Below are 15960 nucleotides of genomic sequence, written 5' to 3'. Positions count from 1 at the left end.
AAAAAATCTAGCTAAGGGGGAAAAAAAAGAGCAAAATTAAACACTGAAGAAACACTGCAAAAAACACTGCTGAAAAATTCACAGTAAGTCAGTAATTCTTATTATATCAGTTTGTTGATAAACAAGTGTGGTGTTCACTTTTTGGATTGTTGGGCTTCATTTAGAAGACATATTATTGCTTCCCCAGTAGCAGTGCTGTTTCCAGAGAGTTCATTTCTAGAGACAGACACCTACAGCTATGCAGGAATGTTGTTACCTTCTCCCTCTCTCAGTTCCAGTTTCTTCCCAAATATAACAGTTAAAGCACTTAAAATAAAAAGTGCAGATTTTAGAGTGTTACAGTTTGAAACTGTGATGGTGTAGGCAAGCAACTTAACAGAAAACATAAATTACTATCTTGGAAACTTGTACTCAAAAGTATCTTCAGCTATATCCTTTGACCATCAAGCAAAGACTGCACAAATCTAGGTAAAAGTATAATGACCTTGGCAAAACAAAAGGGTAAGAACAAGTAGTAGTTTCTCTTGCACTAGGGTTGTGTGGCTGTGGTCCCAAAAGGCAGTTTTGTACATCTTCAATGTTAAATAAAGACAGTCTGGCTTTCCAGAATGCATCTCCTAAAGATAGATTTGATCTTTTCTTCAAGCTATTGCTTTGTTTACTGTAACGGAAACTATAGAAAATGAAGTTGAAAACACTATGCTTTTCAGCCATCTATGTCATGTAACACTGACATTTAGACTACTAAATGTACTACTGCATTTAGAATGTAAAAATGCGAAACTGACCCTCACCAAAAATATAACAGGTTTTAAGGTTTATTTCTGAAATGTTGATATACATCATATTAATTACAGATATTTTTTCAAAGGTTGTAACATTAAAGAAATGAGTTTAGGTTTTAATATAATGACAAAATTATAGATATGAAGATATCTGAATCTTGCAACAATTCTCCCTTGTCATGTTGTCATCCAGGTAATGGAGTTTCAGTTTTATTTCTGGCCAAGTTGAGACAGCTAAACATCAAGAGAGAAAACCATTAGGTTGGCTAATCTTACTCTTTCAGTCAAATGAACATCTGGTTCATTACAGGAAGTATTTCTGTCCTATTAGCTACAATCAAAACTATGGTGGGAATAGCATATTCAATGTCCTCTTTGAATGGGGGTATAGAACACCTTGACAGGGGAGGATCTGGGCTTAAATCTTAAGATTTGAATGATTCTCAGAGGTCCACATTCTGGTACACAGCCAAGTCAACAAAAAAGTTAATTACATTGACTGAAGAGTTACAAGCTGGTAAATATCATTTGTTGCCTTCAAGCGCAAGAATTACCGTTAGTTCCTAAAAATGTAGTTTTTGACTAACAAATTCATTCTTATCTTAGTAGGAAGTAAAATCACAGGTGGTGATAGGTACTGAAGGGCTGACTCCTGTGAATAGTTTTTATTTTGCATTTGTATTGGAAGGAGGTATGGAAAAGTGATGGTGATAATAATGTTTTTATCAGCACTAAAAGATTGACTTTTAGTTTAGATATGGACAACACCAAGCCCTCACTACGCCAGTATTTACAAATAGAAGTTGCCAGAATAGCCTGGAAAGACATGTTGTTTGTGAAAGGACCAACAACTAAGTCATTTTTTTTCCATTATTAAGGTTTCAATCACAGATCTATTAAACTTTCACAAGTTAGTTTGTGAAATTAGAAATTCATGGAGAGAAGTAAAGGTAAAGAGGTCAACACATAGTTACAGAAGTCATAAATATTACAGAGGTTATCAAAGGTACCTACTTGTTTTATAAACTGTGTAGCGTTAAAAAGTTCACTGCAGCCATACAGCACGTGTTTGCCTTGTTTGCCCTAAAAAAAAAAGAAAAAGGACAAGAGGAAGTCATATGTTTGAGAATAGCAGAAGTGGCTTAAACTACTTATATAGCAAAAAAAAAAACCAAACCCAAAACAACCTTGATGATGTTGAAGTCTTACACATTTATCTGGAAAAAGAATACTTGTTCCACCAGAGGGGAAAAAACCCCTGTGATTGAAGTCGTAAACGAGAGGCCAGAGGCAGAAAGGAAGTACAAAAAATGGGACATTTTACCCATTTGCTCACTAGGATGTTAAATTCTCTGATGAATCTCTGAACAACCTTACTTCAGCAAACCTGACCCCCTAAAATAACTGGGTGCTGCACTAAGAATAGTAGCATCATATTTACTCTTTTTTGTTTTGTCAGAGCCTGAAAACTTCAACTTGTAATTCATTTCCAGATGATGATGTTAAAACAGAACTTTTTTGGGGAAGGGATTCTGAAACAAAACATTGTGTTGCTCTCAATCAGATGCATAATAAACCTAGTTTGCATTTAAAAGTATTTGCTTGGCAGTGAGGCTACCCAAGTGCTACCTTAGCATAAGTATTTACATAGTTTCAGATTGAGTTTGTTTACAGGGCAGGGCTAATAATCCCATGGTTCCTCAAAACTCAAGCATAGGCTTGAGAAATCTGTTTCACTGTTAATTTTTTTTTTCCATTTTCTCATATTACGTAAAACTTACTTATTAAAGAGCGAAACAGGAACATAAACCTTGACAAACTATTTTGTTTCATAGCTATTACCAGCAGTGTCACTTGAGCAGAAAGTAACAGAAGCAGATTCAAACAGTCCTGAGCTGGTGGTCACACACTCATTGGGGAAGATTGCAGTCCTGGTTCAAGTCCTCATCTTTATCAGCACAAATAATTCAAAACTAATAAGCTATTCTTGTCTCCGAGTAGGATCCTGAGCTTGCAGCTCCACTTTTGCTAGTAGGACTGAATAGCATTTGTTTCTGCCCAGTGCCAAAAAAATGTTTAAACTCTACAAACAATCACGAAATGGGACTGCTGCCTTTTGGACAGCTCTGAGATACAGGAACCTTCTCTTCCAGTCTGTCCTGCATATATTCTTGTAAGTGTAATTTTTAATACATTTACGCTTTTATTTCAAGTTAATTTCTTAGTCCATTCAAACAAAGAGGTATTTCTCAAAATAATTTTTGGAGTAGTGTTGAAATTGCTTAATATCTAAAAATAAAATATCCCCAGTTAACTCTTCAAACTTCAGTATTTTTTAATGACTTAAAACTATCCTGGAATTAGACGTTATCATTTATGACAAGACATTTATCACAGGTAGACTGAAACAGATTATAGACTGTAGACTGGAACATTCACATATTAGTTTCACCCTTCTAAAGATCTACAAAATGAAATTAAAGGACATGCTAAATTTTCATACAAATCAGTATGTTAGTCACTTCTTGGAGGCTCCCTCAAGTTTGCAATTCTGATGGCACATTTTCAGCATGTTGAACTAAACTTGGCTAATATATTTATTTTAAGGCACAATCAGCCTTACTGACATTAAAAATATTTGCTTTTTGACCATGTGTGATAGTCCAATCTAACTGTAAGTAATGGATTTGAGGGTTCCTCCTAATTCTCCTACCAAAAAACCCCAGAACATCAAAGCTGAATGAACATTGCTTCCTGTTTTAGCAACTTTCAAAAGACTTTCTCTGTGCTTTCAGAGGCAAACTGGCAAAACAGTGCTTAAGAAAACAAAGCAGTGAATAAAATCTTTGTGGTATCTGCTTGCAAGAACAGAGCTGTTGATTTTTCTCTTTTTTATTCTGGTGGAAGACTGACTGAATATTAGAATAATTAATAAGCTACATCTGTTGAAACAGATTCTGGAAGTGCACCACATGGAAAAGCAAACGTTATTGGATAAGCCTGTTGAGTCACGTGGGAGAGGCAGACAAGTCTCCAGCGGGTGGGAGGTTCAACTAATGTTTTCATTAGCCTTTCTTGTTTTTCAAGAGCAAACAGCTAAGTGGAATACAGGCAAGGGAGTCTTCTCCCTGGGGAGGTTTTCTCCTGCTGACCAAGTATGCACTCTGACCAGAGAAACACGCAGCACCCTTCAGTGAGGACAACTGGTGATGGAGTAACCTCTGTCCACAGGTTCCAGAAGAAAAACTACATCCAACTTCTGACTCTCCACAAAATCCAACATGACTATTCCTGTAGTTTTCAGTTCCTTCTGTCCTCTCCTTTGTTTATCAAGTGACCTTCTGTTTACCCTTTTGTTCCTCAGAAACTTCAGCTTCCTGCCACTGTATGAAATGACAACAGAGCATTTACATGCTATATACATCACAGAATCATAGAATGGCAGGGGTTGGAACAAGACATCCATGCATATCCAACAAACCTCAGCTCTGTCAGTCTGCAGCTGCATATTCGAGAAACGTATTAACCTCTAGAGGGTTCAGAGTCTTATTTTAGTAGGTAATAAACACACATCACATTTACAGATGTTGCTAGGCTGCTTTTGAATCGATATGGCACCTGAAGTGGCTTTGGGTAAACTACAGAGCAAGCTGAAAGTTTGCTGATGCACTCTGCTACAGGCAGATGCCTCGGTGAATGCTTAGTTATAAACAACAGTGGTAAGTGCTAAGCTGAGCCTAAATAATTTTTTTAACTTACATTCCTCATTCTCTCCTTTCCTCTATCCACATCTGCTTTGTTCTAAAACCCAGTCCACCACAACATCAAGGTCAGGATGGAGAATGGGATGCTGCTGCTCTTAATTTATTACCTACTTCAGGTTTTTTATTGAGGTTCCTTTAATATTTTTTTTTTAAATTCTGGAAAGTGTGAAATCCCACCCCTGCCCTCCAAGAATTGTAATTATATGGCTACTTTTCTCCATGGTCTGATTTTTGGTATATGTGTGTTCTGCTGAGCCAGCCAGCTGGAACCTGAGAAAATTCCATCTGTTACACCAGCATTACATAATTGGGTTACCTATTTTCTTCTTGTGAACATGACAACTCTTAGTATTTCTCCACAGAATGAAATGGTGCAGTATTTTAAGAATGAGCTTCCATTAACTCGTTAGAGGAGGCTCCTAAATGTGGGAATTAATACATGCTTACAATACTGATGCCAATCTAATCTTTGCTTTGACAGCACAGTATTTGCATTATGTAGGCTTCTGAAACAACAGACACCATGCTCAAGTAAGATCGTTGCAAAATAGGATACTGTTGTCTGTAGGCTTTGTGTTGGACTGACTTCATATTACTAAACCACCTCTGAAAAAGCACTGTAGTATCTCTTTTGTGAGATTTATGAAAACCAGAGAATTCTGAGCAGTTCCTTACTTTGAGGGCTACAATAAGCTACAGCTGCTTTAACAGCAAATGAAAACCAGTCAGAGGACTCTAAAACAATATGAACAGCCAATCTGATAGCATTTGATGTATCACTACAGAAGACAGCTGAATTCAGTTACCTACATCTGCTGACACTTTTCAACTACATTCTGCTTTGTCTTCTTACATAATGGTTTATTTACTTGATTCAGAAGTGCAACATGAGCAAAAATGCCAGAAACTGCAATTCTTTGTTGGTCTGAATTAGTAATTTGTATTTGCTACCGATTTCTCAAATACTTTTTCCCCCAGACTCTGTATATAACAAGGATGGGAAAGCTAATTTCACAGACTTAATCTTCTAAATCCTAAATGTTACAGAAAGCCTGCTAAACCTGTTTTTTACTTTTAAGTTATAGACTGACATTGACAGAAATACACATACCTTTATGTAGTCAATAAGATTTTGGTATTCAATATAGTTGCCTCCTCCAACTACAAACACTATTGCCTAAAAGATAACACACATATCATCAGTGTATGCATTCAAATTCTTAACATTGCATTAGTAAAATATGTACCAAATCATTAAACCTATAGCAAAAACAATCCTAATCACACTGCAGTCCAATAAGAACTGGATACAGCATCACTACCTTCCTACCTGGAATAAGATAAAGAGTTTTAATAGGATAAAGAGAAAGCTGAGAGCTTTTAATATGTCGCTATCTTCCACTAAGAAATATTTGAAATGCAGTTTCAACATGTTACTTTGTGCAGAAATGTCTCCAGTGTTCATAGGAACAGTTAAAATATTTCCATGAATACTTAAGAATTGATTCAGGACACAAAATAATTCTGTTACAAAGAAATACACATTTTCTTTATTTTCCCCCCTCTCACTACTGGTATAATCTATAATATTACAGGTAAAGGCCATCAGTACTTTCTGGGCTATGTTTAACAGAGAATAATTAATGAACAGAGAAAGGGAGACTTCACAGTTGCATCATTTTTGTTAACGTTCACTATTCAAAACTGTTTGATTACACTATGGGAATTTTATACAGACTTCATGTTACTTCTAACATTTTGCTATGACCATCTGCTAGCCATGTATATGACACTACATGGTATTTCTTTCACTAGGACAATTAGTGAAATCTGAGACATTTGTATATTGCCAAGGCTAAGATTTTGCTTACGAAACTTGGTAGTAAGATGAGAGAAGTAAGACTTTCACTATTTGCAAATATTTATGTGGAACACCACTAAATGTTACTGGAATGTGTATAAAATGACATTTGTTGTTTTGTTTTTTTTCCCTTTAATTGCAGAGACTGTTTAAAATACTGTCACTTACATTAGTGGTCAACACTGCTGTTTAAGGCTAGACAAAGGATTAAATTTAGAGAGCATTCTAAAGATTTGTTACAAAAATGAGGGTTTAAATTGCCAGTACCCAATTATGATATTAATAAATCCCTGTAATTAACTCAATAAGAACTTTCTAGATTTTTTTCTCCAGTATTAGTTAATGCTTATATAGTCCTTTGAAGATGAAAGGACTTCTTCAGAATAACAGCTAATTATAATTATACTAGATATAATTAGTCTAAGTGGTTTGTGCAAACAAGACCTCTCATTTTCTTATCACAATAATCAGAAATGACTGATACTTCAGGATTTTTTTTTTTTTAAACACATGAACACTGAAAATTAATTTCTATGTGACTTACCTCCTGGAATGGATTTTTGTTTCTTGGAACTGAGCTGTAAAAAGAAACACAAACTACAACTTAAATTTTATTACAGATGACATTTATTATACATTATGACATTAATATAAATAGCAAAATAGGTATCACATATACATCATGTTTGTCTAATAGTACACAGTATTCCATAAAGACAAAGAATAAAACAATAATTGCCTTTCTACATTGATTCTCCAAATATTTTATTTAAATGATTTGTTATGGGAAATCATTCACTCTACAGGACTGAATACACGAATAAACAGGAGTTCTATTTAATCAGTTTTAAGGTTGCTGTTTGAATCAAGCTTTATGACAATAGTTCTTTTAGAGCTTAAAAGCTGTAACTAGAGTGCTGCTAGCTAGGAACAACTACAATGAGTTACAAATTTCCTCACCATTAATACAGCTGCTGACACTTACAAATCCTGCTTACTGGCATCTTAACTAGGGAAGCTAGTCAGGTAGCTAGTCAGTGCCTGTGTATATAGTGACTGATGCTTTAACCTCAAACGCTCCTTTAGGCAGCAGGTGTGTGTTCTGCTGTCAGGTGTCAACAGCAACATTAGGATTAAAATGATTTAAGGAGGAAGAGGAAGCTGTTAGTTTGGGTGGCAGGGAGAGGGGGTGAAACCTCTTTTCCTGCATCATCTTGGACTGTCAGGAGGAAGGGAAAAAAGCAAAGAGAAAGGTCTGAAGAGTCAGCCTGCTCTCCTTCCCTTCGCTTGCACACTGTTGTTACCTTCCTGCCCCTACTGGCCTGCAGCCCCAGGAAGTCCAATACATCTTGTGCTTAAAAAGCACTGCATTTTCCCCTTTAACTCCTTTTTATTTCAAGAAGTTTCCTTGAGTAATCCAACAATTGATTCCACACAGATTCCAGTGTATCAGGAAAAAAAGGTTTTAAAGAGGGAATGGCTATCTCTAATGTGTTCTCATCTGTCAATACTCCAGACTGCCCATGAGTGAAACAGCCCAATTCTCTCATCCTTTGAATAAATTACGGCAAATGCACATACATTTTTTTTGTCAACCTTTCAGAGGGCAAGGTCTGTTTATACTTGACATAGGCTTCACATGAGATACAAAGACATGGTTTAGCTCAGGTTATTTTATAAAAATAATAGGTTGAAAGGCCAGTTGTTATTTTAAACTAGTAATATTTCTTCAAGCCAACTAACCTATAGGTTTTTATCACTTACATATACATTTGAAGGGAGAATTATACAACTCCCTGTATGGCTCTGCTAGAGTTTTCTTATGTTCAAGTATGACTTAAGGAACGCACCTTATGTACAAACCCGCAACAAACCCCAAACCAGCAATCAAAAGTTAGTTCTTCCCTATGACAACTATTAGAAGTACACAGAATGGCACATTTATGAACTGCTGTAAATGCATATCTTTACACTGTTTAAAGCAATATAGGAACTACATGGGGTGGGTAAAAAGGCACAGTTATCTGAGAAATCTCCCTTGGCTTTAGCAAAACAAGTCTTTGCACAAAATCCTCCAAAAATGCTACAAAAGTATAACAAAAGAATGACAGTTACAATTAAAATGAAACATAAAATACTGGCTATTTTCCTCTGATGCTTTCAAAATCTGCTTATCTGTGAAACCATATAGTCTGTAATAATATTTTCCAATAAAACATATATATTATCTTCTGCTGTCAGAAATATACTTTCCATGTTTCAAGAATAGAGGAAGCAGGCACACATTTTAATGAAGATAACTAGAAGTCTGGACTTACTTTGTCCATATTTGTCCTGTAATATACCCTTGCAATTAAAAGAAGCTGACTCTTTTCCCACAGGTTTGATGAAAATTGTTTTTAGAAGGTACATTACAATTAAACAATTTGTTCTGTTTCTAGGATCTCAGAGGTGAGATTATCAGCCACAGTTATTGGTCAGAGATATAAAGCAAAAAGACGTAGATTTCTAAACTTCTAGTGCAATTCCTCCTCCTCTCTTATTGGTAAAATAAAGTACATCCAACTCTCCTTTCATATGCATACCAATATACAATATGCACCTGCCTAAACAAGAGCAAATGCAGCCAATTTTTGATGACTGTTTCAAAGCTATTAACAAATTACTAAAGAAGGGCTGTACTAAAAAAGTAATGAAGAACCACAAGCTTTCAAAGCAACCAAGCAGTGCAACTATAAAAAAATTCTAACATTCCTTATTGCTAAATATTAGCACACGTTCACTCACTGGAACAAACTTTTTTTTTTCAATGTTACGAACATTTATCCAACTGTCTTGACTTAGAACTGATTAAAATCAACTTCTTGGAGTCAGCAACTAAAATAAATCCAGATTTCTTATGTTAGGTTTTTCACAGGATACAAGGAAAAAGCAAAACTCAATAGTAAACTCACCTGTCACTGCCTCGTAGCATCTTGGGGTCAAAATACCGGTAGTCATCTGTCTCCTATTAAAAAGTACGGTTTTATCTCAAAAGATCGGAATTTTGGCTTACAAATATCTGCTTGTATCTATTACCTTAAAGTTCATTCGAAGAACACCATTTCCCATTTTGCAGTCACATCACTCAGAATTAATTGTGGTGTCCACTAACATTTGTAGCACTTGTATATAACTGAACCAGTACAAAATAAACAACAGTGAAGGAGCTATGAAGGATGCTATTGAGCTGTTTGTTTGTGGTTCATCTGAAACTGACTATCGTACTTTCCAAAAAATACATTGGTTGCTTAATAAATCCCAACAGAATGGCAGCCTGTAGAAAAAAAACCTGAGGTGTTACCAGCTTCAGAGGAACATCACAGGGTTAGCTATAAATACTAACATTTTCCAGGTTGCAGAGATCTACTGTTAATTCGATACTATAAACCAAAACATTTCTATGGCAATGAATGCTAAATAGAAGATAGATCAAAATCTGCTACTGTTATGTAACCTACCCTTTTAATTTCATGATTTATGACTACTATTAAACCAAAATTAAGGTCTTAAAGTAGAAATAAGTTCCACAAGAATTTGAAAAGTCTGTCTAAACTATACAGATTTTTTTTTTTCACACAAATCACTGAGGCGCTTCCAATGTTTTTACTGGCAACAAGTAGGATTTTTGCCAATTATTACAGATGAAAAACAAAACTTCTTAGTAACTCCTTCTGACAACTACTTGGCTTTTTCTTCTGTTTCTATAGTACATTTTCATCCAGGTACTTGTGATGTTTAGTTTGTGGATAAATTGCATGCAGGACTACAGCCGATTTCATCTAGGTGCTTCCATGCAAGAGTTTTGATGATACCGTAGAGTAGAAATGACTTTTCTTGAGTAGCAGACAGGTTATCTGGGGAATTTATTAGAGCTCAACAAAGCACAACTATCTCCAATACTACAAAGAATTAGTTTACATGTCGTGAAAACATGTACACGCAGAAAAGAAATCTATTTTATATTAAGGATTTTATGTAATTACATAAAATAAGCCTCTTTTCCCAAAGTTTGTCTTTGTAAAAAATTTAAATTAGATCTCATTTCATACTGAACCTCTGTGAAATGCTTTGATATGCTCCACTGGGAATTCCAAATGCATTTTTAAATGTACCAACATTCATTATTTTATCAGTCTTGTACATAAAGGTGGTAGAATGACATTGTGGGATGGATAGATACTGTTAAGACTAAACTGAGAAGTACTTGAGAAACCTCAGATGAAGAGCTGCAGCTTCCCTGCTTGTTAGAATGAATGACAGAATAGTGCCAAAAGTAAAATTGAAAAACTGAATGTATTGCTGTGGTTTTTCATTACTGGGGGCTTGTGTGAGTCTACACATGAAAATTGGTAAAGTAATAGAAATATGATAAGCCACTTCATTTTTCTTGTTGTTTAAATACGCCATTCCTGCTGAAATGGGTTCTCAGGGTGCAGGGAAAGAAACTGTACAAGATTTTATTTGCTTTAAGAAATGGCTAATCTTCCAATAAAATCAATTGTACAGCAGTTTTCTTACACACGAGTGAGTTTGTGGCTCTCTAAGCAATGCAAGAATAAAATTAATACTTTTGAATTTTTAAACTTAGTTTTCAAGATTCAAAATTGAAGTGGAAAAAACCCATGGACCCCAAAAACCTTTAACTTTTGGTCCTTATTTTGTTTTCTGCAGAAGTTACATGACTAGTTTGGATTAAGGAAACACCCCATTTTTAGAATTTTTCATTGTAAGGCATGAAAGCTAATCAGACAGTATATCTCAAGCCTGAAAGAAACCACATTTACTGAAAGGGATATTAACCAAAATGCAATTCCATTCATCCAGATCACAAATAAGATTTATCTTTCTCTTAGGTCATTCTAAATATACATACTGCACTGACAGAAGTTAAACACCTTTGGGACTTTGTCATAAAAATGTTAAAGGTTTACTTATCAAAGACTATTCTTACTCAAGAATCAAACCATTTTGTGCAAGGTATTTAAAAGAACTTCCGCAACTCTATAATAAGTGGTAGCCAGTTTCATATATATGGGTTTAAATTTATGTAGATTTGACAATATGGGGGTTTTTTGTGTGTATTAAGAAGATCTAAGGTTTTAATGAATCTTTCTTTAGTGATATCAAAACAAAGCAATTATGTTACTAGATTTATGAACAGAACATTCCTTTATGAAAGCCTAATCCCAAAATCAATTGCTTAAAAGTCTGCTTTGACCAATGTTACTATTAAAAAATCCCCAAGTAACATATTACTTTAAGATCATTGATGAACGTTTCTGAATAACTATAAAGTAAGTGCAACTACAGTTAAACAATCTAGAGAACTGTTCTATTTGGTTGTTTTCTGTTAAGTGAAACATGACAACATCAACTCAGCAAAAAACCCTGATGTGACTTGTAAACTCTTCCAAATCAATTCCTAAACTTGCAGCCCAAGGAAGTGAGTGTTTATTTTTAGGAAATTATTTTAATTTTTTACCTCCTAAGTTATCTGTATTTTTTAATTTCTGCTTTTTGTATTAAGTGTTCCAAGTGACCTCTACAGGCTGACTACATAAAATTAGCCCTGTACATCTTCTCCAACTCTTGCAAACAGGGACAATCCATTGCCAGTGTCAATTTCTTTACTTGTTAAGAGAAAGCAAATTTTCCACTAACAATCGTGACTTATTATCTATGAAGTATTGTTTAAGAAAAGACAGGATTACTTACATTTTCATATTTTACCATTATTTATCTCCCTTTATGTATAGTTAATATCTAAAGACAAAAACAGACTCAGAAAGTTTTAAATCTACCAAGCCGCCTGAGATACTACAATTGTATCTCTCTGCTGGTATCATTAAAACAGGAACACCGATACGATGTGGCAAACACATTACAGCTGCTTAATGACTTTTAACAGGTCATTTTTTGCAACAATTTTGTGCACAGAAGAGTCATATGTCAGAGTTCTAAGGGAATACAATACATATAGAGAAAAAAAGACTGCTTGGACTATACACTAGGCGGAAAAAGACTTGGCTTATTTTTAGGAAATATCTTGACTATTTAGCTAACATTTAAAGTGTTTCACAAGTTTGTAACATGTAAATCTGGATAAGTTTTCACAGAAACAAGGGAAAAAGAGGACTTCTCTGACACAAACCCAACTCTGCTTGAAAACTGAAAGACTGCCCAAGTACTCAAATATTTTTCTCTAAACAGCAAAGCTTTAAAGATGTGGAAAATTTCCTCTAACATACCTCTCTAACTACTTCTGCTTCTTAAACTCTGCTCTTAAAAAAATAAAGTCATCTTAATGCAAAGAAAATTTCACTTCACTGTTTAACTTTTCAAAATTTAGGAGCAACGGATACTCTGTATAACACAAGAGGAATAAAAGCTTAGAACAGAAAAAGCCTCAGAAACACTCATTCCAGTGACACAGAATAAGCTGTCTTTGTTTAAAAACTATTTTTATGAAAAAAAACCCCTAAGAAATAGTTATGAAAATGGTTTAATTCCTGATATAGAACATGATTATATTTAACTGCATTATCATGAAAAAAAAAGCCATGGCTAATGCACAACACAGCCTCGGGATTTAATTTGTTCCACCTCTTCCCACATGCAGGCAGTTATACTCACAGGGTTTGATTTCATCTCCATAAGGTTGTCCAATATACGGGTGACTGGTAGATTCTGCAAAACACAACGTGAAATTAATGGGATGCTGAACTGCTTACTAAGAATTATTTGCAGGCACACTATTATATATGGAGTAGTCTACAGAGTATTTGAAAGACTACTTTAAACAGAATTCCTCTCATGTTTTGTAAAGGTTGAGTATTTTAATCATCACCTAAATTACCTTTCTATAGGAAATGCAAATGTCTGAGGAGCATTTAGCTAGCAGACAAATAGAAAGTGGAAAAAAAGAAGTGTGATAAAAGGAAGGGAGTTGTATTTGGGTATTACCAATATATGCAGACGTGAGATGATGTGTGAATTTTTATTTAAAAACACTTCACAGTTTAAGTATACAATTTTAAAGCTGGAAATGAGAATGAAGAGTGTGATTCTAAAAAAAGAACTAATGCTGTAAAAAAAAAACCAAACCAGTTAAAAAAAGGCAATCCTGGCAACAAATGTTTGGGTGATCTGGAAAGGAATAAACTGAGGTGAGATTCAAGATGACTTTTCCTTATTTAAGATAGGAAATGCTAGCTTGGACAAAAGATCGGAAGTATTGAACAGTCAAAACACTCCAGTTGAGGGAGAGTTTACATAGCAACGGAATTGAAAATGTATCTTGTTGACAGGATATATCAACAAGGGATGTTCCAAAGGATCATCTACAAATAACACTGGAAAATGCCAAGTAAAAAACCAGTGTAAATTCCCAAATGATTGAATAAGAAACAAAAAGTTAACTTTAATAGAAATACCACAGACCTAGGCTTAAAAATATGAGGAAGAACAGCATTTTATTTGGCTACACCAAAACACTTGGAGAAGGAATCAAAAGCCAGAGCTACTCCCCCACCAAACATCAGCATTGTGGCATCTTACTCACTCAGACCCCAAACCAAAGTAAAGCATTTTGTCAAGAATAGTACTGACTTCTAAAAGACACATATTAAAAAAACAAAGAGGACAAAATGTTTAATACAAGAAGTCTCATTTAGAAAATATTTATCATCTATCGTTACAAGTCATAGCTCATCTGAAGATCTCTCTGAAAAATACATAGACAAGTTGCATATTTAAGTCTCCTCAACTCTATCTCATGACATACCACTGATTTGTAACTCCACAATGCAACCTGTTGTACCTAGTCATAGTGAAATTCCCCCAGAATTCACCTCATGGACTACCCTACAAAAACCACAGACACAATTTTAAAACACTTTTATGTGATTCATGCAAAAATGATGTGTATAACAGAAAACTAGACAAACAATGGCTAATATCAACTACACCAATGAGACGCACATTCTCATTTTATTTAGTTCTGATGTACTGTATTTTTAAATTAAACTCTCATGCTTCCACTGAGACTTATAGTATGACAAATGATCTTTTTCTCAGAAATCTTGATGTCAAAATATTTCAGAACTAAGATTTTTAACTGTAAATATTTATTTATTGCCACCTAATGACAGTGCACATTGGAGAAAATAAAGCATCCACTACAGGGCAGCAAGATGCTGGAACCACAATTCAAAATTTCAGCTACAAGTTATACAATTTGTGTCTTTTTTTTGCTGATGGTTTTCTTTTGGGGTGTGTACATTAACAGTTGCAGGCAAGTTATTCTCAGAAATATTTCCCAAGTTAAGTGAATATTTGAAGGTACCCATGTCATTATAAATACATTTTGATTTTCAAGGACATTTCAAGATTATGGTAGCTGTACATTACTTACATGGGAAAATTAGAAATACTTGACTTGTAGCTGAACAGAGAATTAACACTTTCAGCCTTTCAATTTCTCTGGAATAGATGCATTTAATACATACTGTTCTAAGTAAATACAGGGAAGAGGGTTTTTTGTTTGTTTAGGAAGGCCTGGTCTATTTTGAATATTCCACAGCTGCTCCACACTGCTGAAATCAGCCTTTACCACAGATACTGGAATCTAATTCCTTACAAATGAAGGTAAAGAAAATTTGAACGTTATCTGTTACTTGCCTAAAAACGGAAAGCTACAAAGTGATAGATCTATCCAACAGCAGAGGATGATGTTTGTTTTTCTACTGTACAACTAATTTTATTAATATGACAGTGGCACCAAAAGTTGTTTTCCCAAGTGTTCACAATGCTCATATGACAGACTTCTTTGGTAACTGGTTTTTAAACTCACTTGTTGCTTCAGTACCAAGTTCTTCACTCCTTCCATTACAAACTGTGATCCTGTATTCATAACACGTGAAAACAGACTGAAAAATAAAGCAAAGGATGTCTAAGAGCTTCTTTTTTTCAATTTGCTTTCTTAAGCTTTATGCTGACGTACAATTGCCATTAAAGTTGATAGGATTTAAGTATCAAGTCATTCAATACGTCACAAAATATATTCTTCAAACTACACAGCAACTAAGTGTATGGGAATACATCTATAATCTAGCAGTTAGGTGTCTTGAGTTCTAGACTTTAATCTATTGAACAGTTTATTTTACAGCTTCAGTAACACATGGATTTGAGCCTTTTTTCAAGTGGGTGTCCCAATCACCTGAGTTAACAGAGATGCTCAGTGTCTCCAACCAACCAGTAATTTTTCCAAGAGAGAAAGCACTGGAATTCTTTCTAACCATCCTGCACCATGGTTTCCTTATGATAGTGACAATTCAATCCTGCAAGTTAAGTTGGCAATAAGGACTCAAATCCTCTCAAGTGTGGGAAGTCTCAAGTCCCATGTCCTGTATGGGATATCATCCTGGTTTCAACTGGGATAGTTAATTTTCTTCCTAGTAGCTGATAACGAGCTATGTTTTGGTTTTGTGTTAAGAACAGCGTTGATTTG

At 34.8% G+C, this 15960-nt stretch overlaps 1 protein-coding gene across 4 annotated transcripts in view; it reads right to left on the bottom strand.

Moving 5' to 3' along the window:
- Nucleotides 1-802: 802 nt before the first annotated feature.
- The window catches only part of SCFD1 (sec1 family domain containing 1), a 50488-nt gene continuing 35330 nt past the window's right edge, over nt 803-15960 (bottom strand). For 3 of the 4 annotated variants that reach the window (XM_061998940.1, XM_061998944.1, XM_061998943.1), the window contains 7 exons: nt 15304-15379; nt 13086-13139; nt 9365-9417; nt 6955-6988; nt 5661-5726; nt 1800-1868; nt 803-1019 (listed from right to left, as the gene is read on the bottom strand). In XM_061998940.1, coding sequence (XP_061854924.1) covers nt 996-1019; nt 1800-1868; nt 5661-5726; nt 6955-6988; nt 9365-9417; nt 13086-13139; nt 15304-15379 — 376 coding nt within the window. In that variant the 3' untranslated portion in view covers nt 803-995. Of the gene's footprint in view, nt 1020-1799; nt 1869-3061; nt 4169-5660; nt 5727-6954; nt 6989-9364; nt 9418-13085; nt 13140-15303; nt 15380-15960 lie in introns of those variants that run through there. The other variant, XM_061998941.1, reaches the window with a different exon arrangement.

The sequence above is a fragment of the Colius striatus genome, chromosome 6 (assembly GCF_028858725.1).
Source record: "Colius striatus isolate bColStr4 chromosome 6, bColStr4.1.hap1, whole genome shotgun sequence".
Taxonomy (NCBI): Eukaryota; Metazoa; Chordata; class Aves; order Coliiformes; family Coliidae; genus Colius; species Colius striatus.
This window is presented reverse-complemented; position numbering and strand designations above follow the sequence as displayed.